Below are 27,992 nucleotides of genomic sequence, written 5' to 3'. Positions count from 1 at the left end.
CTCAGTTTTGCCTCAGTCCTTTCACACCTCTGAGTCACTGGAGCATACCCAAGTGCATGGTAAACTACAGGCAGTCTCTGCAGTGCGGAACAGGCTGTGCAGTTGACTTTAGCTGAAACGTGAATCATCTCAGTCCTAAATTATTTTAATCCAGTCAGTCATCTGTGTTAAAGGGTGTAAAGAGACAGCAAAGCGGAAAGAATGGCTGCCAAGTAGAGGATACAGAACACAAATAAAGCTGCTAAGATGAGATGAAATATGAACTAATAATGGTTTATTCCAAATGCCAGTGGGGTTACAGTGTGAATCACTTGGAGAGATATTCAGGTGAAATGCATTTTGTAGGCTTTGCCCTGAATGATTTTTATAGTCTCAGAGGAGGTGAAGGGAAGGTAAAGCTGTTAGTTACACAGGGAGTACACGCAGGAGTTTTGAAGTGCTCCCAAACAAATTCTTCCTAATAAATATATGGTTTTCAAGCCTCTTGTAAGTAGATGAACGTGAACAGCTGTAGTTCTTTTTGTAGATACAAACTAATCTCTAGTACATGTTGGAGTTGAAGGATATAGAGGACAACATGCTGTGGATTTGTAAGACTTTTCTAGCCAGGGAAGTATTCTTTTCATACCCTCTAAAAGTGGAAGGGAATGCAGAAGAGTGCAGAGCATAGTCTTCAAGAATACTACTTGGGAACAAAATCATGATGGGAGCAGTGCTCTTAATGACACATACCATGCACTTCTTATTAACACGTGAAACAGCATGTGTGAGGTTTGACCTATTTTCTTGACAGGTTCAGCCTTTTGGGACCCATATGAAATGGGCAGCATTTTCTAGCATTTCTTCCCAGTTTTCACTAGTGTGAACGGCTTCCATGACAAAAGATGGGAAGAATTACATGATCATGCTTCACGCTTTTAAATAATTTTAAAAGCCTAAGCAATAAGTCGTAATAAAATTCCTCAGACTTGATGAATATCTTTGAAAGTACTTCCTGTTTGAAGATTATATGTTTTCTCTCTTCTTTCTCCTTATTACTAGCTGTATATATTATCAGTTTAATATTGTCCTCTGCCTGGAGACAATATCCGGTTGTGGTAGGTGAAGGGAGGAACTGTAATAGCTCCTTTCCATCTCTAATGCCTATGATTTTGTTTACATAAAAACATCCTGGGTTTTGTATAGTTTGTTTCTTTCAGCAGTTTATTACCAGCCTGAACAGCCCACTTTTTCACGATCTAATGGTTTGCTGCTACAGAAGTGATTATCACCTCCATTTTTAGTTTTAATAACCTTCCTTTTAATAAAGGTCAGTTTGAAGTAAGTTTCCGAAAGTTTGCTTCAAAACAATGCCCTAAATCTTCTGGAACCCACTGATTACTTTTTTTCCCTTCGAGGGAATAAGCTGGTTACATTTTCATTGTTTTTTTCTGACGTGACATAAGGAAGAACTGATTTACTTAGGACAGAATGACTTACTGGGTTCCCTGCATTATTGCAACCACAGGGAGAACTCCTAGAGGGTCGATGGGGAAGAACTGTTTCAAGGGCTCTTTTCTTAGGCGTTTCCTAATACTTTCCTAAAGCTCTGGGGAGGTTAGCTAAGAGTGGGTTAAACCGGTCTCTTAAATGACTGTTGGAAAAAGAAGCTAGGTATGGAAAGGACTATAGCCTCATCCTCAGTGTTGTTCCTTTCTCTTCCCCAGAATCTCAGAAATTAAAATAAAGATCTGAGACTTCAAATTACTGCTCAAGTGCATTGCCTTTGTAGAAGAAAGGCAATTCTTTCTACAATTTTTTTTTGTAGAAGGATTGTAGAAGAAAGTAAGGGGAAATGTGTCATTAATGAGAGAAGGGAGCACTGGACTGTGATTAAGTTTTCATTTGATTGAGGAACTTCACAACAGTGAAGAAATTGTCTTCAGGAAGTAATGTATGTTTTTCCCCAAATTTTTCAGCTTTAGCTCTGCAATATCTTTGAAGTTAAACTACACTAAATTAACAAAGGCTAGTTTTGAATTTTACACTTTCCTTTTCCTCTCATGTTAATCATAGGAGGCTTGTAAGTAAGATCCGTGCAGTGGTGGGATATACCCGAGCGGAGTAAAATCCAAATGAAAGAAATGGTGTAATGAGCTGCCTAAAGAAGAAATAATAAAATTACAGTGTGACTCAGATCAAGAAGTGAACCACTGGAGAGAGTTCTGATGCTGAAAAGCTTACTCCTCTTGCTTTTATCCTTGCCTGTCTTGTGTTGTGTCTTTGTAGAAGTATTTCAGAACAATGTAGGAAGGTATTCTGGGTTTAGCTGGTCCATAGTTGTTCCAGAAGTATTGGCTAAGGTGACATTCTGGCTTGCACCGCTCAGCTGTTGGACTTCTTGTTCTGCTTGTGGCTGTTCATCTTAGGGTACAAGAAACCAGAGTTATATCCAGAAGGCAGGTCTACTCCTTGGACGTTGTGTATGTTATTGTAATGCTGGATATTTGGGCTGCAGACGGTCCATGGTGAAACTCTCCTTTTCTTTGTTCAATACCGTTCGGGGTCTCACCTCTCTGAAGGATGCAAGGGTTTAAAAGAAATGGAAAACACAAACATCTGCAGGGAGATCAGGTTACATCATCTGTGAAAAAGTGGCAGATATGTAGATAAACACTTTGCCAATCCCCACGGCTAACGCAGAAACAAACTTAAAGGATGGAGGAAAAAGTAGATCTGAATATTTTTTTAATACTTCATGAATGACTTACGAGAAAAAACCTGTTAAACAAGTTAATGTACTAAAGCACAGCCTTTGCAGTTGCTATTTAAGAGCTGGTCTACTTTGATGAAACATCAAGCTAATGACAGTGCATTCAACTGTGAGCTAAAGTCCTGTGAATATGCTCAGATAGTCTATGAATTCAATCAAGTAAGGAGTCCCTCCATAAAGAGGGACAGTTTAGGCTCATTGGGGCGAGAGGTGATGTTAAGTGTAGTGATAACAGCATGGATAGTTTGAAGGCAGGGAGCAAGCTAGAGAGTGAAGTGAAAACAGGAATTGAGGGGAAAATCTATTACCATTTTTGATAATAGCAATGTTAGCTGTCACTTGCACAAGACCAAAACACAAGAGTGTTAGGATGAGGCTAGCATAGCTCATAAGGATCACTACTAACAATAAAGAGATAATTTAAGATATTTATATTACATGTGGGTTAATATTGCAAAGATAAAACTGGCCTGTGTTCACTTGTCAACTCTTTTCTCTTATTTTGCTGTCTGTCAATAATGCAGGCAGGTTGACTCAGTTGTGACAGATGTAAAAAAAAAATAATAATCAGTATGCTATAGCTTTGTTACATGGAAGAAGAAATAGATGCCAGCACAGCATCTTACTGAATAGGTGATATGGCATGTTTTGAAATCTTACCTTGATTTCCTCCAAGGTGCATTTTTCAGATGTGTGCTGCTACCCAAAACAGAAAAAATGGAATAGTTAACAATGTCACCTTGTCCAGCAGTACTTGCCACAAGACTATGGCTGTCTCAGAGGTACAGCCATTAGAATGGCTATCTCAGCTTACTGGGCACATTATTTGTATAAAGATGGCACAAAATTAATGCTTCCGTGCTCCATTAAGGAAATCACAGACCTCATCAGGGGACCTACTGAGTTCAAGAAAATATTCAGGTTTCTTGAAAAAGTTTGACTTAAGGAGAACGTCGTAGTACATGTATTCTCCTTCTGCTTAGCTTCAGCAATTATTTACCCTTTGTGGTCATGTTTTCTATAGTCTGCTGGGAGTCGTGTGATTTTTGCATCTCAAAAAATAGCATAATTTGTGCTCAGAGACTGAGATTGTCATTAGTTTTTGTTCCCTTGATTAGTTAAACCCATGCTGAATATTAAAACAGTAATTCTTATAGTAGGTGTAGCATTTACTCTGTGACATTCAGTTCCACCATGGATATGTCATCAGCATCTACAGCTGTCTGAAGAATGAACACAGATAAGAAAGACATAAATGACTTATAGGTATGTCACAATATTTTACATACGTGAAATGAAAAGTATAGAAAAAAAAAACCCAAAAAGGGGATTGCAGAGGACTGTCTGAAAAGCAGTGGTATGCTAAAGATAGCCTTGTTTTTTACCTCTCACTATATGTGTTCATCTGATAGCAAAAAGATCAACCAAGTAATTTGGACAGTGAAATACAAATATTACTTAATACACACTTAAGACCAAACACAAGACAACATACCATTCAGATGCTAAGTTCGCATTGCTTGTCAGAAATGCAACAAAGACAGCTGAATAATAAACCATGGTGGAAACAAAAGGCTGATGACTTTTTACAGTCTCTAAGTCATTACTCATTGTGTTAACTTATAGGTTATCTCCATTTTCTTGGTAGGAACTTTCAGGATTAATTATGGTAAAACATGCAGATTTGTTAACCTACCAGTTCCAGAGAATTTAGGTATTATGCATCTATTACCTTCTCACAAGTCCCAGAATCATGGCTCTTCAATTTAGGTTTGGCTCTTATGTTGCTAGTTTGAATTGTGTCTTTACCCATTTCATAGGAAATCTGTCTGCTAGCAAGTCTGGAGAACATACTGGGGTTACCAGTTTCGGTGTCATCTGTGTCAGTAGAGCCCTGAAATGAGTAGAGAAAAAACAATCACTTCATGTTCCTTAGACTTCCATCCAATTTGCCCCATGAGAGTCAGTTTTACCTAGACAGAAATTGTAAAAGAGACATACGTTGTATAAAAGACATTTCACAAAATTTATGCCATGTATGACTTCATAAAATCTCTGCTGATAAGAGGTACAAACAAAACTATCAAGTCTGTTGAGTCTAGAATTCAGCTTGCTCTTTTTTTTTTTTTTCTCTCCACAGGACGCACTGTAAAATTTAAAACAAAATACTGTTCTGTTGTAGTCTATTGTTGAAAATTCTCTAATGCACCCTGTGACTCTGGGGAGACTGTTTCTATAGTAGTACCTAGTTAAGAAGCACAGGTATTTGGAGGAATTAGGTCCAATGTTTCCGAAGCGGCTTGCATGGAAGCAGAAGTAAATAGAAAGAAATGTTCAGGGGACTGCAGAATCTGTGCTTTAGAAACATTTTGTTTCACAAAGGGGCCCTAGTTTTATAAACTTTTTTCCAGCTAATGGGAAAACAAAACCTAAAAAGATAAAAAACCCAACCCACCAGAATTTCCTGGAAGTCAAAAATTTCTGTTCCTTTTCCTCACTCTGTCAGCTTTTTCACTACAATGATGAAGAATCACAGAATTCCAGATAATAATAAAACATTGAAACATCTAATGGGCTTGATGAGCAGCTTATGGCAAAGCAGCCTATTTTCTGTTTGACAGCATATCTTGCCTTAAAACGGGGGAACATAACAATGTGATATACTTTCTAATTTTTTTTTATGCAGCAAGGGTTTCACGTAAGCAATTTATGTGCTTTGGATGTAGCTTCCATCAGATGAGAGCATATAATTGCTTGAAAATAATCAAAGCAATTATTGATACTTTCAGTATTTGATACTTTAAATTATTGATACTTTGATAAACTTTCCCCAGGGAAGAAAATAAAAATAAGAGATAGAAAACCATGAACTTTGATGGAACTGGAGAAATTGGCCTGGTGAGTCTGTTACTACTAAGAGAGAATTCCAACTGGTGATGCAACACCAGAATTCTAATACATAACAGTTTGATTGCTCTAGGATCAGGATCTTTTTTTGTGTGCGTAACAACTGTAGGGAGGTATAAGTGGAACACAGAAGAAGGGGAAGGAAAAATTAATTTAGTTTGGAACAGTGACAATCAAGATTGTATTTTCAGAAGCAGCTTTCTAACTGTTGGGGAAACAATGATGAAGATGAGTCTACAGAGTGAAGTGTCTCCAGGCTGAAATGTCTCCATGGAAGGTTTTTCAGAAGAGCTCAAAAATTTTTAGAAGAGCTTCTCAGTTTTCCTGTTGAAGCCCAAGATTTTTTGGATCCCAGCATTTTAAAAAAATGTGTACTGTGCTTCCCATTCCACGCATAGAGTATATTAGCACTTACAGTCCTGTTTGATTGCATTTTAAAATGGAAGTGACTTTATTTTCTGAGCATCTGTTCTGGAGCTTGGCTCCTTTTCATTGCAGAGAACTGACTGGAAATTGTTTCTTTAGGTTTTTCCAAGGTGCAGAATATCTTTGTATCCACAGGAGTACAAAAAAAAAAATTAATAAAGATAATTTATTGTCTTACAGTTTGATGACCAGCCTTGACATAAAATAGATGGCAGCATATGTACTGCCTTTTTGTATTGTGAGTGTATGTCTAGGAATCTTACAGCTTAATTGAGCCACATATGGTGCAAAACCCCCAAAATAAATTATCAGTGAGCATAAAAGTAATTTTATTTGTTTTAAACTTGAGCCCCTTTTTCTGCTCTGTATTTCAGCTAAAATGATACTACTTACTAATAAATCAGAGTAGTCTATGGTCAAATCAAATAGTTAAGGGAAGCGTATATTCTTCTCAGAAAATCTTGACTCTATCATTGCTCTGAACAAGATCCAGACTTACCCAAGGCTTATAGAAAGTTTCAGACTGAAACATGCCAATTGCTTGGAAATTTTTACTTTGGGTAATTTTTTTTTCTCCATTCCACTGTTTTACCTCAGGTATTAAGAGTTGTTTTCCTAAGCAAAAAGAATCATCGGATTGTTTGTATGCTTCCCTTTCCCCAGCACTGATCATAGTACAGGAACACACTGTTACTGAAGGAGTCTGTTGGTTTTTCAAGAATCAAGATTCACAACCCGAAAGTTGCAATATAAAAGTGTTCCTTTTTTATTAGCCAGTTGTAAAACCTTCCACCTGAATAGTAGCTACTAGCCAGAAGAATTTCATTCTGATTGGACCAAGAAGTCTAAAGAATATAGAGTGCAAAGAAATTGAAATGTCACTGTTAAAAACAACTCAGAATTCAGTGCTTGGCTGGATTATATACAATTATTACCTTGACTATGAAAAGAATTACCAAGAAAATGATGGTTTTTCATATATTTGGAAATTTCATTTAAACCCACTGCAGTGGCCTAACTAATGTGCTTAGTTAGTTAGTAATGTAACTTAGGGTTGCAAGAGAGAGCCTGGGATGCCACATATTTGCCCTGTTCTCAGCTGCTGTGCAAAACATTTGGTTTCACTTAGACTGGCAGCAGCAATCTGTCGAGGTCTTCGGTGAGAATGATTCTCTAATAGATTTACTGATTTGTCCAAATGATATTACTATGTTTCCAAATACATCCCACTTCACTTTCAGAAAGCATTATCTGTTTCATTACAACCTTTCTTTGGAGAACTATTCTGTAACTAGCAGTTTCTTTTGCGTGTGAGTCCAGGCTCCAAATCTGTGGTCAGGCAAGTACATCATAGAAGTATGATCAGACTTTCAAGGGTGCTCTGACTCTAAGCTTCCCTTACTTTCTAAAATTTCTGTTGTTCCATCTTTCCACTCTTTCTTCAGTGTCACCAACCATCAAGAATACAAAGATATACATTCTGCTTTTAGACTTCAGCCTTCTGTCTTTAATTTCATTTTGTGCCTCTACTTTCTCTAGAGCGCTTGTAATGAGCACCATAATGCATTTCATCTAAAGAATCTACCACTTCGAGGGGCTCTATATGAAAATGAATTACTTTGCAATTAAAAATGGGTGTATGGGAAGTGTCTCTCTTACTGATTCACTGTCAGAGAGAGAAGACAGTTGCCTTTTTGCTTTCTGCAGCCCACTTATCTCAGAAGACTGGCTGGTTACAGTTGCTCGTCTGGAGGAGGGATAATTGCTGAAAGACCGTGAGTCCTTAGGAGAAACTCTCAGCAGGGATCCAAGGCAAGGAACATATGTTGCAATGGCTTTTCTAATGGATGAGAGGTAGAACCAGTCAGATTTTTTCTGTTAGCACAATTCAGTCATCATAAACAATACATTTATTCAGAGAGATGAACTAATGCTGCATGGACTGGAAAATTACTGGGTACAAAAAGAGTTTTCCAGATATCCAATATCTCATATACAATCACCCTGCAAGATCACTTATTCACAGTGTTCTGCAGAACTCAAATTTATTGCTTGGCAGGGATAAGAGCATTAAAATAATAACTCTTCGAACTGAAGGGAGCTACTAAAATTATGTTTTATCTCCTTTCAGCTTAATCGGGGCAAAAATAAAATTCTGTCCCTTTAAACTGAACTCACAGAAGTACCACATAATGAATTATTTTAATCTTCCCCTAAGCAGCTATTCTAGCTTCCTCTTACACATCTGTTTGCTGGCTATCTGTAGAGTTATACAAAATGTACAGTTATATTACAGTATTTCTTTCCTCATACACAGCATAAGGTAACTCTGCCTAGCTTTCCTCTTCCTACCAGCCTTCCCCACTTAAATGTTCATGCCCATTTCTTCTCTATCCAGTTCCCCAGTAGGTCTTTGTACAGGGTGAAACATCAGCATATATATGGCTTTGCTGCTATCCATCAGATGTCACAACCTGTATCTGAACTTGACATGGTAATGACCCAAGATGTTACAACTCAGAAGAAATACTATCTGAAATATGAAAACTTGATGATAAAGGTGGGGATGATGCACAAAATAGGGTAGAGGTGGATTGATGCCTTACGGAGTTGCATCTCTTACTGGTCTGGTTAATTTAACAGACTGCTATTTGCAAAACTGACAAACGTCTGCATCTCTCATGAAGATAGTTAAAAAATCTATAGTGCTTTCCTTAGAGGTGGGAAGGTCTCGATCTTTTGTCATGTAATCTCTGAGTACAGATCAGTATCCATAAACATCTCTAACTCCCATCTGCATAGTAATTTGTTCCAAGTACAAATTCCACTGACATTTATACGGCATTGAGTAGTTTCTTGGTGAGGGCGAGGCTGTCTTGCAGAGGTAAATGAGCAGGTAAAGCAGAGTTCAGTTACTAGTCCTAAAAGTGACAAAGTTATTGTCTGATTTTCTTTGCTGTATTAAACATAGCTTATAAGAGTGAACTTACCTGTATTTGGGGTGAGTGATGGCATAAATGATGGGGTTATGGATGACAGAAGCTTTGGCAATCACAGCTGGTATGGAGTTCATGAAGGGTGTTAGAACGTGGGAATACCTAGGGTAATGCAAATGCAATATATGTTTAGTACTGAGTTCTGTGTAGTCTGTGCAGTTATACACTTACAAGACCATGCTTTATTAGTGCTCCAGAGAGAGTAAAAGGGGGAGTTCTGTACCCAAACAGTGAGAGAACAAACTTTGCATCCTTTGTCTGGAAAGATCAACACCACCCTTTCAGAGAAAATCAGCGTTTCTGGGAGACATGGTTGTCTTGGGGCTTCTCTTGCAGCATATCACTACTATGAGTCAGGATGGTGGTCTGTCCGATGTTTACCCTAGGGACAAAGTCAGCCTTCAGTATGTGAATGTACATTCATCAGAGTATCTCTCTGTTCCACAATCAGCACATATACTTGCTGAGCAGTATGTCACTAAACAGGTGTGCAGAATGAGACATTGTAGGGAAAGAGAACTAATAAACCTGTTTTCCTATTGAAAGTTTATTTTTTGTCTGATCTGGACTAAAAAGTGAAGGAGAAGTATTTTCGGGTGTCATATGTTATGCTCATGTGTTACTGTGACCGTGCATATATGCAGGTGACGCAACTCTAAAGGATAAATGAATTATGATTGATGTGTATACGCCATGCTGCTGCTGCTATCAGCCAGTTAATGTGTGAAGAGAACTTGAAGTAGCTCACAAGGTCTTGGTCAGAAGAAAGTCAACAGAACAGCTCAGACCAAAATAGCGATAACATTTCATAGGTGGTTTCTACCATGCAGATTTCCCATAGACCTGCTTAGAGGCTCTGAAGACCTCTTCCTGCATTAGTCAAAAGAGTTTTAAGTGAGATGGCCCGGTAAGTCAGTCTTTCCTCCCAAGGAAAACATCCTTCCTTTATCACTGCTTTTCTTCCTGAAAAGACAGTCTGAGCTCTATCTTTCAATTAGCTTTGTGTTCCTATGGTATTATGGAAGAAAACAGGTTTTCCTTTCAGTCCTCTCTCAGGTCTCATACAAGAGACCATACTGCAGACAAATAACAAAGAGGATGGCATAAGTAGGTGGCAGCTCATCATCCTGGTGAAGCAATTTTTCATGATACTACGGGAATATCTGTGTTCTGTGATGAGGTGGAAATGGTTTGCCAGTGGTAATACAGGAATCATTTTTTCAGCTGCCTGAATGTTCAGATGCCATTTCACCTCTAATTTAAGGCTTTCGTCTGATAAACATGTTCTTCATATACAATTTTTAATATGGTTTCTCCTAATCATACTTTTAAAACATTGGTTAGGGGTATAATTCTTCACAGGTTCTGGAGAACACCCAACAGCGTGACCTTGCTGGTGTGGAGGTTTTGACCCTGAGGTGAGAGAGAGAGTGCTTTGGTGAGACTGATGGAGAGTTCAGCTAACAGAAATGAACAGTGACAAAAGCTTTTGTTTAAGCTAACCATTCCCATAAAATACAACCTGTAAACCGACACTAGTGAACAAGATGGTGTGCTAGCTCAGTATTCCCCAACCAAAATATTTTCTAAAAGATTCTTCCTTAATTTTGTATATGTTGATGCTCTGTCAGATTTGTCTTTAGCACAAGACTATAGCCATAGACTCCATGTCTGCCTCCCATATGCGCATGCAGTGATTTTATCTCAGTTCATTGTAATAAAAGTGCAGAAGGCTTCCAGGCTTGGTCTATTAATCTCTGAAAAATCCCAGGAGGATTACCTAAAAGGGATAATTCAGAAATAGAAAAAAATCTGAATGAAGCTGTGTTGCTTACCAGATAAGAAAAATCTGTAAATGCTCATTTGTCACACACTGTAGAATTATGAAATTGTCCATTTGTTCAGATTTTTGTCAGAGTGAGACGTGGGTAGAAGTCAAGTTCAGCAGGCACTTGATCATCCTAAGGTAGATGCTGAATCATACAGGGCAGCCTGACAGTTAGCTCAAATCGTTAGCTTAAAGCATCTCTTAATTTATCTTTTTTTAGGTACCTTAGAGCAAGTAGTACTTTGAGGTAGCTGTACTGCATTTCTTTGTCTTCTGGCTCTTCCTGTTTCTGTCTGGCCCCATATCACCAGTGGTGGATGCCCAACACCTAAGTCCCCTTGTGATAGGAAATAGGACACTGGGATACATCCTAAGGATTCACGTTTTTCAGTGAGGAACGTGTTTACCTCCATGGAGAAAATGTTCGCTGCTACTTGGAATTGTGCCCTGGATACAAAGCGAGAGAATCCTCTTCTCCTAGCATTTTTTCTACTTAGTGTGGTATTTCATAAAAGCAACGTTTAGGAAGCTGCCTTCCTTAGCTATGTTTGACAAGAGGCCCTGTAGTGGCCTCTTCCTTAGGTGTGAAACAAAAATCACCCCTGCCTCCCAAAATGCTCCATCATAAGTAAATTTACCCTGTGTGTCAATTTTAGGAAAACCTACCTTTTATTTCTGATTTGAAAAATACAAATAGAAGTGTTTTGTATGTCACAGGAGTCTTCCACTTGAGGTTTTGCAGCTGACAAGACTTTATCAAGCAGATAGTCACACCCATTTTACAAAGGTTAAATGGAAGCTCAGGAAAATTTGCATGTTAACATGGGAGAAATATCCACATAGAGCCAAGACATCCTGACTCCTAATCCATTACTTGTACCTGAACTGTATCAACTATAGCCTGGTGTTAAGCTGTGTACAGATACTGTATTAACAGTGTCATGCTTTTCTTGAAATTACTGTCTAAATGCTGGCATTTAAATAGATCAAGAACATGCTTAGATGCTTTATATTTATGATCTTTTATATCCAGCATCAAAAAGCTCCCCAATGCAAATAAGTACTAATTTTGAACATGCTTATACAGGTAAGGAATTTCAGCAGTTTGATGTAACACAAGAAAATGAATAGACTTTTGTAAGTAAAACAATTGGAGAAAGAAAAGAAAATCAACCAACCCCTAGGTGCATCTTTTGGGACTCCCTATTTAGCATTTTGGTACTTAATAAAGTTCAGATAGTTCACATACCCTAACATAGAGAATCTGCATTCAGAAATCATTAGCACAGTAATAGCATGTTGCCAGTAATAACCTTCTTGGTTTTTCTTTTTTTTTGTGTGTTGTTTTTTTTTTTTAAATTCAAACTAAGAAAAAATACCAGTCAGCATAAGCCTCATCTGTTAAATGTCACTCCTAAATATGTGAATGTTTTGGATGCACTTTAGGCATCAAACTTGACAAGTAGCTTTGACTTTCATCTGTCTTTTACAATTTCACACCTTTTGCTTTCAATGAATATTCCTTTGCTGATACATTCATAATTACCCAGCAAAAGCTATCAGAGCAACAACAGAGTATGGTGACCAGGAAATGACATAAAGCAAGATGACAATCAGTGCAATTTTGGCCATCTTCCACTCATTTTTCATCCTCCGATACTGTTTCTGGAACTCTTTATTTCCATTTTTGCATCCAAATGTCTGAACAGACCTAGGGGAAATAAACGTACAATAGCAAAAAAAGGAGGTAGGGGATTGAGCAAATAGCTTCATAAAATGGGGCAACATTTACTCTTATGCTAGTTTATGCTAAAAGTCATGCACTGTTAATGTATGTTAATGCAGGTATGTGACTGGTCCTTGACAATTCAATGTACTTGTGTGGCACTAGTCAATGGCAAAATTCACATGTGCTTCAGTGAAGAAAATAGTCCTGTACCAGAAAAATTTCCACATAAATCAGGTATTCAAGCCAATTGAACAATGTTATATTAAATACAGAGTAGAGAAGTCCTTGCTTCCCTAGGTCCAATATTGCTATTTTACTCTGACTCTACTGAGCTATGTGACTAGATATGCTGATACCTACAGGACAGATATCTGCAGATTACAGACATGGTGGCAGACATTGGCCTTGCTTTTTACATTAGTTTTTGTTTCAGAAACCTGTGATTAAATGTTTTGCCTCTTTTTTACCCTTTGACGAACATGGAATTTGTATTTCAATTCCATCTATTTTTCTGTGGAATTGTTGACACACAGTTGTTAGGTGTCTCTGATGTCCCTTTAGTATTTCTTTTGGTTGGTTAATTTCTGTAGTCCTTTCTCATCCTTTAGGTTTCTATTGTTGCTACTCACATCCTTTTCAGCATCATTAGATGATATACTGAACAGCTCTGGCTTAAATTCAGGAATGGCCCTTCTAAGGATCATATCTCTTACCATACTGATAATTGATGGAATTCTTGTTTGGTTTCCTGTCTCAGTCATGCATACAAATTAAAAGTGGAAAACTTCTGAATTTTCTTCTATTAATCTTTGTTTAAGCAAATAAGCAGTCACTTAAACAGAAGGATAAAAACTTAAAGACTGTTGGCTGCTTACTTGTTGGCCTTCTTGATAGCCTCAAATATAAAGACATAGCTGTATATGATAGCAATCAAAGGAATGAAGAAGACAAAGCAGAAAAGCAGCATTGTGTAGGCACGGACTGATGGTGTGAAAGTCATGTAGTCCCAGGAACAGGAGGTCAGCAGACCCTCAGGAACGTACGCACCTAGAAAGAAAGACAGGAGAAGGCATAAGCTATGAAGTGATTCTTATTCTGAGTGAAGAAGTTAGAGAAGGGTACACAGAATAACATGGGATTTAGCCCTATTCTCTTAAAGGGAAAAAGAGTTTGAAAGGGTAAATGATTCTTTGTTTAAAGCGCCTGTTTTTATTTTCTTTTACTCTGTTGCCCTATTGTATTTATGTTTAGCAGTCTAAGGTTTCAGATTGGAAAACTGAATAATTTTGTTTCAGTCCTTGAATATTGCTTAAAGCTTGACATAGTCAAAGGGCATCTCTCCAAATACTAACGTGGGTTTTGGATCAGACCTGTGGTTTTTTTTTAAGTATCTCCATTTCCTGACAAACTGCTGTCTTCCTGAGGAGTGAAATGAAACTGATTGCTATAGCTACCACTTTTTTAAGCTTGTGCAGATAAGAGAAATCTGCTGTGCAATGAGAAAGGTTTATTGTGCAGATCAAATTAATTTTGTCTTGAAGTAAAGTTTAATACAAGTAAAAAAAAATCATACATACATAATATTCTGCCTGAAATAAAATATAATCTGGAACTGTGTCAAACTATTAAGTAAAGAAATTGTCAACAGCAGTGTCTTTTTACCTTTGTATTTTAATTTTCACTGTTTACAGTGATATTTTCTGTTGAACTCTTAAAAATATTGCACCAGATGTGCTCAGATGCATCTAATTACTGCATGAGAGTTAGTACTGTGGGTACTATTAGAATCTAATTACAAGATAACAACACACTTCAAGCAATTATTCCACCTTCTCCAATTAAGAATCTAGAATCCAGGACTATGTTGTCATTTTGTTTTTCTAACAGTTCCTCGTTCAGCTAAAGGCTGCTTCTCCCAGTATTGCAGTTTGCCTGCTTAAACGTGCCTCATGTTTATGGGGGACCGGAACGACAACAAGACAGTAACAAAAATCTGCTGGAATTCTACTCGGTAACTGAGCTGGTTGCAGCATCCTTTGGTAAAATCAAACATTGCTGTGGTCTCACCTCAGCTGAGCTGACACATTCTCTTCTGGAATTAGGGAGCACAATAATGGGCTGGGGTTTTGAATGATGAGTTCATTCTGACTTACTGACTGAAACTGGTGACTCATAGAAAACAAATTAATGGTAGTGAGGCAGATTCAAATGAGGAAGAATAACAGAAACCCTCTTTGTTACAAGTTGCAAGTATCGAGATGCTGTATGTGTGTTCCAATATGCAGGTGTAAAATTCACACTTACAAAAGGAAATTAGTTACTTAGCTATTACTAAATGCCATCTTTATTGGAAGCCTTAGTGAAGATACCAGTGACTGAATTGAGAATGTGACCAACATCTAGTGCAGTTTGCCCGTCTAGAGCACAGTCGAGACTTACTGAAGATACACTTGCACAAAATACTCAGACTGTATTCCTCTTTTATGTGAATGAAGAAAATTAGATTGACACTACTATCTTACACAGCATCTTTGGGGAGGAAAAAGGTAATTAGAAAACCCACAAAATACATTTATTTCATTTTTATATTGTTGAATTTGGTTCAACAGAAGTAGGAATGGGATAATAGGCAGGAGCATCCTTCCTAAATTTTGGCCTTGATTTTTATCTACTGCTCTTTATTCAGTAAGTAATGAGCTCAAAGAAAAGTGCCATTGTCGTATAATATGCTGTAACACACACTGGATTTTTTTCTTTTGATTAGAGATCTTCAGTTTCAATATGTATTTTATCACTTTTTCTTCAAATTGACTTATTCAAGCCTAATATGCAAGCCATTAATTCAGCTCTCTTCTATACCTGTAACCAGTCTTTAATCCAATGTATGAGGGAAAAAAAACTTTTATTCCATTTCACTTACTCCATCCAAAGAAAGGCGGGAGGCTCCAAGCCAAAGAGTACAGCCAGACTCCTACCAGGATTATTAGGGCCTTCTTCTTAGACATCACTCCAACAGAAGCCAGAGGTTTTGTGATGACAAAATATCTGTCCAAGGCAATCACCATCAAAGTGGTCATAGATGTAATGCCAAAAAGAGCTCCGCAGAAGGCATACAGCTCACAGCCTTTCAATGAAGATGACAGAAGTAGCAGTGAAATTAATCTACCCATGCTAATTTCTGGGAGAGTTCAAGTGTTTCCTGTGAACTAATGTCTTCTGGAATTTGTAAAGCAATGGAACTTCAGTTTTCCTGCAGTTGTAATACTATTTCATAGCTGCTGTCTGTCTTGCTAATTACATTATCCCAGATAAACTTCAAAGATTTTGTTTGCTTGAATTGCTGGAGACAGTGATACTTAACATCTTTTCACTCAGTGATTTCTGATGTTTCCAGTGGGATCATTTCAGCAGTCCACTAATACCTTGTTTAACTCCAGTTTTACTGCAGCTCCCATAGAAACAGCTGTTTTGCTTAATGGGTTATAGCTATTTTGATATCATAGAACCATTTATACCTCAAGGTCAGCATAGCTGAAGTAAATATGCATGCTATGAATATAAAAATGAGTGATTTTGCTGAAGTAAATATGCAGACTATGAATATATTAATAACTGAATTTAATTAATCAAACAACCTAATGATTAAAAGCATGGGTCTGGTTTGTTTTAAGATGTATGCAAGTGAACACTTCATAGAACTAAAAAAACCTGTGCTTTTGGTCATCAGAGATCAAAATAGCAACATTAGTTCTCTGACCTTTCTGTCAATACCTGTTCAAGAGGCAAAGATTAGTCTTCCTCTTACTACAGTTACACAGGAAGAAAGCAAGCACCGTCATTCCACATTTTCTTTGCCTTCAGAGGCAATGTTCATTTAAAATTTCAGTTGTGAAAACTCACACCTGCCAGGCTTTCTTGCCTCACTTTTCCAGGTGTAAATCCCAGAGAGGGCTGTTTAGGAGAACTTTAAAGCTGGTGCGTTGAGGGGTGGTGCTTTGTTACAGGCCTCTGGCAGTGACTAAGGTGTGATATGATTGGGAAAGAATGGTGACAAGACGACTAGTCCTGTGCCTAACGTTGCCAATGCCACCTTTGTATTTATCATCTCATGCATGTAATTTTCCTCCCTGTGGTGGGAATGTATTTATTGCACACGGAAAAAAAAATGTTCAAAGAAACATTTGTGTCAACATTGAAACAATGTTGAGAACATTTTTCAACATTGCAAGTGTACCTGAGGATAAAGAAATAGTAGATAAACTGCCACTATGGTAAGAACATACTTCGTGATATCTTAGAAAGAATAGATACAAACCTTTCTCACCAAAAATCCAGCGTTTGTGGAGACTATTGGTGAAAAAAACTGGAGACTGCGTAATGGACATCAGGAAGTCACTAATAGCTAGATTGATGATGAATATGTTGGCTGGAGTCTGAAGGCTCCTACTCCTACAGAGATCAGAAGGAATGTTGCTAAACACTGCTGCACTGTTAATTACGTTGTTACTCTTTCCTGTGAGCCTTGGCAGCTTCACAAATACCAAGGCACACTACATAGCAAGCTAGAGCAGAGCACTTCTCTTTTCCCTCGTGAGAGAACATAAGCAAGGCTCAGTTTTGCACCCTTATACTCCTGTGTACTTTAGAGGGTTGTTTTGATAACCAGTTCAGTGATGGGGATAAATCGTATTGTCCTTTAAATATTCTGACCCAGTGCACTGCATGTCCATGATTACCAGGAAATTGAAGTTGATGTACTCTATGGATTTCTGGATCTGGGTCATCTTAAGCAGGGGGAGGGGAGCGCATTTTCCACTGCTGCTAAAATCAACAGTGACTTCCAAATACAGGGATTTAGCAAACTCACTATGTACCACATCAAGCATTTTGTTTTACATCTGTTCTTCTCTATGATAGTCATTTCACTGGCCCTGACACTGACTTTATAGAGAGCAATAGCCAGCCTTCAGTGTAACCTGCCTGTATATGTTATTCATAGTATTATATTACAATGTTTTACAGGGTACACATAAAAGCTCAACTGAGAGCTCTGCAGTCTGGGGCTCAGTGTAAACTTTAGCTCCTTTCTCAAATTTTCAGTCTTGGATACGATTGAAAAATACCAGAATAAATGATGGGTTCTTTGCACTGATCCAGAATCGATCACTAGGACTACTGTCCCCTATCTGTCAACTTAGGAGCAAGGAGATATTTTTAGCAGATGCTTATGGACCACTTGTATTTGTTCAATAGTCTGTAAAGTTGCTGAACATATTTACGTTTCAGGCAGCTGTCTGTCTTATAGTTTGCCATTACTTGAGAGTGCTTTCTAGGCATCTGATGTGTTCTCCAAACTTCTGATGTACTTGTTACTTTGCTATCAGTATCCCTTCATCCCATCATAACATCTTCAAATGAAGACAGGCTGTGTCCTCCAGTGGAACTGCAATTGCCATGACTGGTTTTCCTGTATGGGACCAGCCACAGAGCCAAGCTAGCTCATGTACTTCATCTTCACGTATCTGGTCTGCATGCCAGCACCTTTTCTGATCTTAAGGCCATGTCATTCACACTTAAGTGTTGGTATGTACTCCAAATGCACATACTGAGGCCTACTGTTTAATGCGCCACATAAATATAGGCTTGAGATCCAGACTACTTTCATCCACACTCCAGTGCTTTAAGTTAACACAGCCAAATAATCATATAATTGCTATTATTTTTGTTTATTACATTAGTGCCTAAAGACAATTTTGAAGTAGAAGCTCACTGGCCTGGACATCATGCCAATGCTCTGTCCCAGTGTGACATAACAGAAACAGGATGAGTGAACAGCAATGGTGAAAAAATCACATTGTTGTCAGAGATCCAGTTTCCTTCAGATAGAAAAGTTGGAATGTGGCTTTATTTAAAAGGAAATAAGCCAAGTTTTAGAAAATGTGAAAACAAGAGACATGGCCAGTAAGGAGCAGAGAGGGGAAAGAAACCGAGCAGTAACCAGCAGGAGGAAGGAAACATCTGAAACAGAGAAGATATGTGGGACGCACAGGTGCAAAACATCCCATCAGTCCAGTGCAGACACAGTTAAGCTGGTAGAAAATTCTGAAAATTCACTGGAAGGTTTCTGCTTTGGCTGCTTTTCTATTGCTTGGCTTATCTGGGAGATTCTTTGCAGTTTTGCAAACAATTGTGCTATGGCTGTAGTTAATGGGAGGAAGTCAGAGGGAAATGGCAGGTTGCCACTTCTTTTCCTACAGCGATGTCGCTTGGTGCTTTTACTATGTCTGCATAGCAGTCTGATAGAATGCCTGTGCTGCATTTGCAGAGCACAGTCATGGTACTGTTAAAGTTCATAGATCTGAGTATTTACAAAAACATCACAAAGAAAGATACCTGCAAAAAGCATAGAAGACCAGGAAATTACCCAGACTTCCTGTGATCCCCACTATAAGAATGACTACTCCAATTGTATAATGAGCATGGTCTGGGACATCCACTGTAGGAAAGGCACCAGGAACATCTTGCATTGTCATCTTCTGTGGAGTAAACAAGAGGTCATAGGTATATTGCCAGACTTTACTGAATAAGCTGACATGTGCTTCTCTAAGAAGAGGAAACAGTCAAGAATGCAAAAAGACAGCAAGCAAAAGAAGTCAGAATAAGTTAATTGCTTTCAAGTTACATTAACTGTAGATCACCTTCAGGGAATAGTTACATCAGCAGTGCAAAGGTCAAAGGGTGGTTTATCTGCTTACTGTTGATTTAGAATTGTGGTGAAGAAAAGCAATCTGTTCTCTCCCAAAAGAAAAATAAGGATACAGAGAAGAAAAAAAGAGACAGGAAGGGACCCTTTTTATTGCATCTGACATCAAATAATGCAGTACTTAACAAGTAAGTTTTCTGTACTTTTCATTTCAGGAAAGTTTCTGTACCTGTGAAGTATATCTGTTGTCCTCTGACATCACGGGCTAGACTTCTCTAAGTAGAAATGATCTTCTATGGATAAACGTGCCTTTATTCCCTTATTAGTATGACTATTTGATTTCTCCCACTGAATAACACTGAATTGTGAGCTGCCTTCAAGACTTGGTTGCCAAAAGCCTGACAGTATTAAACAAGAGTCTTTTGGAAATTAAATTAACGTCAGAAAAACTAAACCACAAACCCTTTATACCTTATGTCTGGTTTCCATACCAGTTGTTTTTGCTCTGCACTGAATGTATTTTGCTCTCTGTGAAGTATGTGATAAAACACTTGTTGAAGGCATTTTTATTGTAACTTATAACTCATAGCAAAATTCAGTATCCAAGTCTGAAGACCACAGCATTTAAATAATCAATTAAAAACATTTTCTAGTTAATTATCAGGAGCCACAAACACATTTCAGGCCAGGTGACCACAGATTAGTAATGAAGCAAACAATAAGGCTGCACCCAGGAAGCAGGATGACCTGATAGAAACTGAAGAGGACAGAAAAACAGCTGTCCAAACCATCGCTGTTGTGCTGCCTTTTGATGGAAGGTCAGGCAAGGAGACTTAAACACTCACCTCTGTGCAGCTGCCACTGGCCTAAACGTGTCCTGGCTTCAGCTCCAGCCAGCTAATGGAGTCATGAAAAATACCAAGTCTTCTCCTCATTCATCTGCATGGACAGATCCTGTCTCTTCCTCATAGCCAGGCTTTTCTCATCAAGGGTGGCACTCGCTCTGGAATGGCATGCCGTGACCACTGCTCATAGCTCAAGCCTGCAAGCTGCAGCCACGGCATTCCTTGGCTACTGAGCTGTGAGAATCACACCAGGGTTCACAAAAGCCCAGAAAATAATTCTGAATCATTTGTAGCCTGCCTACTGTGAATACTGTCAGCTCGGCTGTGGCCTAGGATCCAGGACAAGGGGATTGCTGGTGCCGAAGTCAGTGCCTGTACCAAACTTAAATAGTGCTAATGAGGCTGGATATGTTCTTTACAATCACAAGTACTGGCAGGTGGTGGTACAGCTGTCAAGTGCAGTCATTCCTTCCCAGGAAAAGGAAGGTTGCTGGTAGGAAAGGAGGAAAGTGCACAGAGGTAGCTATGAAGTTCTCCCTTTTATGCTACAGTTGTGTTAGTAGCTGACATTCACCATTAAGAGTGCAGCTCAGAGATGCCTTTGACAACACCTCAGTTATCAAAGGAAATGGGTATTTTCAGACAATAAAGGCAGACATTACTTCTGAATACATCTGTGAGATTGGCCTGAACTTATCAGAGACAGTGTGTATCTAAAACCAATGTGCGAGTAGCAAGAGGTGAACCCCAGGAGTGTCTGGAATTCTGGAAGAGATTGTCTTTGCTTGTGCGCTGAAGATCTGCCTGCAGCAATCCTCAACAACTGGAGCATACTCCCTGGGTTTCTACATTAGCAGCAATGAAATGTTGGACTCTGATCTTAGAGAGAAAAAACGTAGCTCTGGCTGTTACTGTAATTGGAGCAAAATGTTAAGGTTGATACACTAACTGAATGACAGTATCATGGCATATACTGTGCAGGTTCCTGCAGCAAAGTGTTAAGTTGGTGTCGCATCACCAACATCAATGAGCATCTTGCCTAGGTAGAAGTTGCTGTGCTTAACACGCTGCCAGTAAAATAACAACAACAACAACATCCCATAGTGATAGCAAGTGGTGAGAGGAAGTCTGAGATAAAACCATTTTAAATAAATGAGATCAGGTGTTCTTTAGTTTGGTTTGTGTTGTTCTTTTTTCTCCTTAGCCTTGTGGCTAGAACATTTTTAAACTGCTGTTCTACAGAGAGTTAATGATGATTATTAATGGAATGGAGATTTCTGATTTTTTTTGCCTATAGCTATCCATTTAATCAGAAGTGGATCAAGGTAACAGAAATGAAGCAACTAAAGGAGCTTGTTTTGGCTACAAAGAACAGATTGAAATGAATTTGAATTACATTTGTGGAGGACTAAGGACAAGGGAAAATTTAAAGGATAAATACACAGAGAAATCACAAGAGAGAAAATGTGATTTAAGGGACAGTAGAATACTTTAAAATGACTTATTCAGGAATGAAACAAGTTCAGAGTCAATAAAAATGTCAAGCGTGAAAAAAAAAAATATTTATACCAAAGCAGTGATAGGACATAAATAATAATGAATATATGGGCAAAAAAAAGGTCTGTGGCAAAGATGGATAAATTCACATTTCAGTGCAGACTGCATGGGATTTTTATCACAGGGTCCAACTCTGGGTGTTCTCTAAGATGAAAAAGTCAGTTATTAAAAAAGTCATTTGGCTGTTTTTATTGGAAATACAGATCTGATTCAGAGCTTCTTTAAGTCAAAGGAAGTACTAGTTGACCGAGAAGGCATTCAATCAGGTCTAGACACTTTAAATTCATCAGTAAGTTGCATACACAGAAGTTCCTTACTAGAAGATGAAAACGTGCCTGTAACAAGTTCATCTCTAGATCTTCTATGGGATTTGTATGTCAAAAGACAGGATAGGGAGAAAAAGATAGTGTTTGAGGAAATCAGGTCAGCATGATAATTAAGAAATCAGGTAATTCCCAAAGCTTTTCTCTATTCACTTTCTCCAGCAATTAGCCTTGTTTAGTCTCTGACTTACGTTGTCACCCCGTGGTATGAGTACTTGGTTGTCAGGGGAGAATAAAAATCCCACTGTCAGAATCCCCACTGTAGCAACTGTCCTTTGAGAATACTCTGAACAGTTATTTGCATTGATAATACGCAGCATTGTTGCCTTGCATGTTTTTCTGTTGAGCTTTCTATAAATACCTTGTAATAAAGATAAGAAAAACAGAACAGGCAAAATCAGCACTTCATTAATTCTCTTCCAAGTGATACAACAGCATAGTTTATTTAATGTAACATGGTTCAGAACATCACCAAATGCACAAAGAAACTGAACCAGAAGCTAAGAGGTTGGACATTTCCCAGTAGATGGACAATGGACTACAGCTTTCCTGGGTCAAAAAAGTAAAAGATGCTTGCACCTGAGGCTCTGGACCACTGGGTGCCAGTATCCCCACAGACCAACAGCACTGTGGGTGCTTAGGTCGGTGTTAATCCTGCAGGAAACAATTCATTGGAAAGCACCAACTTCCTGACAGTCAGTCAATATAGACAATGCTTGTTTCTCAAGCAAGTGAACAAAATGGTCATGGGAACTGTGGAGGACATCAAGGTAGTAACTATAATGTAACAAAATTTCTCCACAGTAAGTACTGAGGATCAGTCGGAGAACATACTACTAGCCAAGGACAGCATTTTAATTAACCTTTAAAAGTAGGTTTTATAATATAGTTTGGGTGTATATGAAAACTGGGTGTATATGAAATTTGTGGTTTTAATTTCTGATAGGCATGTTACTTATGTATTTTTACACTACAGTTTTGCAGAATCACATGGATAATTTTGGTGTGGTAAGGAACTTTGGTAGCACCACACTGATTCAGGCCGGCATTCCTGACAAAACGCTACCCTGCCTTTAGCCATGACTGAATGCCTCACAGAGCTGCAAAACGTGCATAATGAACAGTGATGTGGGAATTTCATTTTCAGTATGGAGCCTTAGCAGTTGGTTTATACCCTAAAACAGTGTTATTATCCCTTTGAAAGGATAATCTTAGTGGAGGATATTTTTATCCTCCATATATAGGTGTAATCCTTTTCTAAATCCTACTCTATCATTTGCCTCATTAGAGTCAGTGGCAAGAAATTATGAAGTTGCTCTGCCTTAGTGTGTTTCCTTCCAGCAGGTTTAAGTTTGTCCTTGTGGAAAGACTAGAATAGAGGGAAACAGCAAGGTTTAATGCAGTCTGCCTTCTTAAAATGCTCCTTGTTCTCCCTAAATGAATACTTGTCTACTGCCTACAACAAAACAGCTGAAACAGAACTGACCATATTTTCAGTTATCGTTTAGTAAACTTGGCTGGGACTTAAAAACTTGAGATGCTTTTTGGGAGTTTGGAGCAAAGGAAATGTTTGATAGAGAAATATATCTAAATCCTTGCTGTTCTGGCCTTGTCGGGGGAGACTGCAGCACAACACGGAGCCACATTATTCTGTATTTATGGCCTGCTGCCACAGCTGGTTACCAGGGAGGCAGAATTCTTCCTGGAGGGCCAATCTGAGGAGCCAGCCTTCTTTTTGGGAAGAGAGCAGTGCACAGTCCCCTCTGTTGAGGCTTGGTGCAAGCAGAGAAGGGGTAAAAATGAATCAGCCACAGAGAACAGTAGTGTAGGGCAGAACTTGTATTTCATCATGAAGTTTGTCAAGATCCTGCAAGACACTGGTCTGAAGAGAGTTAAAAGGATAAAGGAATTCCTTTGCAGTTCAGGACAAAACCACAATTCCTAAGTGATTTGCCTAGGTTAGAAGGCAGTCTAGATCAGATATAAAACCAAGGAATATTTGATGTCTGACTCTATTCTGTCTTGAGAATCTGTTTATTATACACATTTTCCTGAGAAGAAGGTTTTCTGAATAGTTATAATTGATTACAGAAAAAACCCAAAACCAACCAAACCAGCTCACCACTGAGTAACTTCTACTAGAAGACATAAAATTTTTGAAAGTCCAATCCTCCGCATCCCCATAGCATGAGAAAAATATTTGTGTATAAATGGAAAAAAAAAAAAAGGACAACATGCAAAGAATACAGTTCAACTATTATTAGGGAAAAAAATCTGTTCTCTTTCACAGTGAGAAAAAAAATCATTTAGCAATTACTGTTCACTTGGAGATGTCGATTACTGAAGTCCTACTGAAGCTAGCAGTGATGCTGGTAGGAGCAAGGCCATGCATGTAAATACTTGTAGTGAATATAAATCGTATTTGACACAGTCCACTCCTCACATTCTCCCAATGGTAGGATAAAGCAAGGTTTAGTTTATACCTACAGGGAAAGAAGAAATCCTCATAAGGTCATTTGGAGATCTGAACATATTTCAGTGCTGGTTCTGATTGATTAATGTATGTATTTGTGTAACATTGTTTCAAGAGTCAGGAACAGAAAAGACTAGGGCAAGAACATTTTTTCAGCTACTTCTGCCTGGACATGAGATGGATCGTATCTAATTTGGTGTAAAACAAGACAAGGAAAGGGAAATAAGGACCACTACATCGTTGCTTTTGTGAATTCATCTGGCTTCAAACTGTAGACATTGGTTCTGCAGAATGAATATTTTAATGGAGTAGAGCCCAGTTCCAAAACGTGGCAAGTTTTGGCAGTCCCACATTGACTTCGGCAATGTATCGGGTGTCTTTGTTCTTAATTTTCTACAGATACAGGTTACGAAGCTGCTTATTTACACAGTATGACTTATACAACCAATGGTAGCATTAGGCCTTTTACATTGCAACAAGTCATACAGTTTAGAAAAATCATCAGAACAGAAATACTGCAATTTCCTAGGGTTTCTAGGTGCAGTGTTTGTACCGCCTACCTACAAGAGGCTTCAAACAACTGACGGCACTTATTTTTCGGTACAGTTCCTTGCTCCGATTTCTGAGCCTGCCTCTGTAGGCACTTGCTCTGTGGTGACAGGCAGCACAAAGAGTAATCCCACCTCAATTATGGTTTCAGCAGGGTGACGCCAGCTGCTAAACCCTCTTTCCAGTAGGCAGCAGGGCTTTCCATAGATGATGTTTGTCCTGTTGAGCACTTTGGGTAGCAGATTTTGTATCCTATCTTCTAGATTTAATCTCAGTCACAAGCAGCACATACTGCTTTCAGTTCTGAAACTCTCTTAAACCAATCTTTGTGTCAAATTAAAATGCAAAAGTTTGAAAATACAGTCACTTGACCTGGGGAGAGGAAATAGACAGCTAATTACCTTTTTCAGCAGAATAAGGAAAAAAACCCATTTTTTTAAATTTTCAGTTGTAAATCACTCTGTGCCCGGAATCCTTTTCCATTTTGGCATGTTCACTCCAGTCTCTCTTCTCCCTCCCTGCTATGTGCTGCTGTCCTCTTTCATATGTTATCCATCTAATTCAGTTTGTAAGCCTTAGCTCAGGACACTTCTCAGTTTATTTTTCTGTAATACACCACACACATCCAGGTTTAATTAAAAAATAAGTAAACAGACTGGATTTTTACTATGCAAATAATAAAATATTTACTGGTCCTTCATTATAAATTTGGATTAAACTGAAACACTCAATCCAACATCCTATATGCATAAAAACTTTTGGAGTGTTTGAAACTTGCACACAACTTTCAGGTGTCCACTGTGTTACATGGGCCATGCCAAAATATCTGGTGTGACCACATCAAGATTGTAAGCTGAATTTCAGATTTTAAAAACTTTAAAAATTAGCTTGGATAATGTTTTTGTTCTTTAGTTTTAAACAGACTTTTGTATAAATAGCAGACAAACAAAAGTTTTTAGTTCTAGCAGTATACTGAGATATACAACCAGGAAGAGAACTTCTGAACTCCTTTGATTTGGGCTTTTTAGCAAGCCCAAAGAAATTCCATCCTGAATTGTCATCACAACAGATTCTCACCTTCACAGTTCTAAGGAAACTTTCTTTCTGTTTAGCATTTGACTGACAAAAGAGCTTTGATAGAACTTACCTTGGAAACCTTCTGAACAGCTCTCTTGGGTAACTGCAAATAACAACTCATAACATCTACATAAGCACTCCACTGCACTTACAGACTATTACAGAAATTACGGGGATTTCCATCTTGAATAATAACACAAGAGAGCATTGTGTTTGAACTGCTAAACAGCTGTTTGATGCACAAGAACGTGTTGTTTTGATAGTTTGTAACATATTTGGTGTATTTTGCCATTAGACGTTCCTCCCCACCTTCTGCCCATGTAACTGTGCTGAAAAACACTGCTTCTACAATCCTTTCTGCAGTAAATAAATAGTTAAAGGAATAAAAAGAAGATTTAAAAGTTTTCATTATGTTGTTCATTATTGCATTACAGCATTAAATGTGTACATGCATGCACCTTAAATGTCTGTTTACAGTTCTATAAATGGCAGCTTTGCCAGCAGAACTACTTGCTATAGCTTTTAGTGACAGAAAACACTTACTGTTGGGGCTCTAAGAGGCAGGTCCATCAGTGTGTAGGCTTTGGCTTCCGAGTCATTCCATGTGTTGAAGGACTCCACAATTTTGGTGCCGTTGTGGTCCTCAGAGGGACAAGAGATCCCCCTTTGAATGAGCTGATTGTTCAGGTGAATGAAATTAAGCTAAAACAAAGAAAGAAAAGCTCTCCTCTGAATTTAAGTCAGCCAATTTACCTTTTTGTGTTTGTGTAAAGCAGGTTTTCAGGTTCTCTGGAATAACGTGAGATCCAGTGCAGAGTTTCTCACTAGAGCTTCAGATTGCCTCAGTCCATCTTCAGCTTAGTAAAGGGCAGCAGCAGCAGCAGCTTCCATTTAAATACAGGAGACGGCAGGATCCACACATGCCCAGTTTGAAGCTTGTTCCATCCAAATTCGAGCTTCACTTTCATTAAAGTATAAAACTGATGCTCACTTAAAAGTGCTGTTATCTTTTTTTGCCTTTGACAGATACATGTCTGAATTTTAGTGCTATACCATATTATCCCTGTATGAAAACAAGCAAGTTAAAAGGTTGAGTTCACTGTCTTAAATATTAGACCTTACTGTTTATTTTCACTGTGTTGGTGAATTATTTTTTAGTAGTCTGCTTTTAAAGAAGATGCATGTGTACAGTTCTGCTGAAATTGTCTGAACTCCATTAGATTTTTATATTTAACAATGTGCTTGTGTGCATTTCTGTCTTGTAGAATTTAGGTCATGGTTATTTGTTGGTCCACTTCTAAAAATAAACAAAAAATAGGGATAAAACCCACTGACATCATCCTGTGCTGCTCTTCAGTTAAAAAAAAAACCACAAAACAAACCAAAAAACACCACACAAATACCTTAGGCAAAGAACAGCAAATAACCACTTGTTTCAAGAGCTGTCTGCATTCTTTTTCAATTGTGTTTAGTTAGGGCGTTGCATGAGCAAATTCTTATGCATGCAAATCTTCCTTTACATTGCACTGTGTAAAGAGTTATGAATTGCTGTATTCCCAGTTGAAAGCCCATTACAAAAGTGAAGTTTAATAGCAATAGAGAATTAAGCACAGAGTGTGAAAAAGCTGTGTGAAAAAGCTGTTGTAGCAGATACTGCAGGATGAATGTCACAGAGTGTAGGCCTTAGAACCATCATCAAAATGACACTAGTGGAAGCTAGTAGCTTCATTGAAGTTTGTAACACAAATAGATGGTGTGAACTGTTTCTGGAAAGTCTTTATGAGAAGGCTGTGATAGTAAGGGTGGGACCTGTATTCCCTCAGCTCC

General features: G+C 38.3%; 2 protein-coding genes across 2 annotated transcripts in view; one reads left to right on the top strand and one right to left on the bottom strand.

The window, feature by feature from the left end:
* Nucleotides 1-27,992, top strand: part of WAPL (WAPL cohesin release factor) — a 159,920-nt gene that overhangs the window by 14,314 nt on the left and 117,614 nt on the right. The window lies entirely within an intron of this gene.
* Nucleotides 258-27,450, bottom strand: OPN4 (opsin 4). Its single transcript, XM_056350738.1, is given in 13 exon segments — nucleotides 258-2,462; nucleotides 2,465-2,555; nucleotides 3,413-3,451; nucleotides 4,485-4,646; nucleotides 7,745-7,925; nucleotides 9,076-9,183; nucleotides 12,456-12,620; nucleotides 13,514-13,685; nucleotides 15,559-15,762; nucleotides 16,954-17,087; nucleotides 19,032-19,174; nucleotides 22,258-22,427; nucleotides 26,709-27,450. Coding segments are annotated over 12 exon segments (1,626 nt in total). The 5' UTR covers nucleotides 22,387-22,427; nucleotides 26,709-27,450; the 3' UTR covers nucleotides 258-2,364.

The sequence above is a fragment of the Falco biarmicus genome, chromosome 9, assembly GCF_023638135.1.
Source record: "Falco biarmicus isolate bFalBia1 chromosome 9, bFalBia1.pri, whole genome shotgun sequence".
Lineage (NCBI taxonomy): Eukaryota > Metazoa > Chordata > Aves > Falconiformes > Falconidae > Falco > Falco biarmicus.
This window is presented reverse-complemented; position numbering and strand designations above follow the sequence as displayed.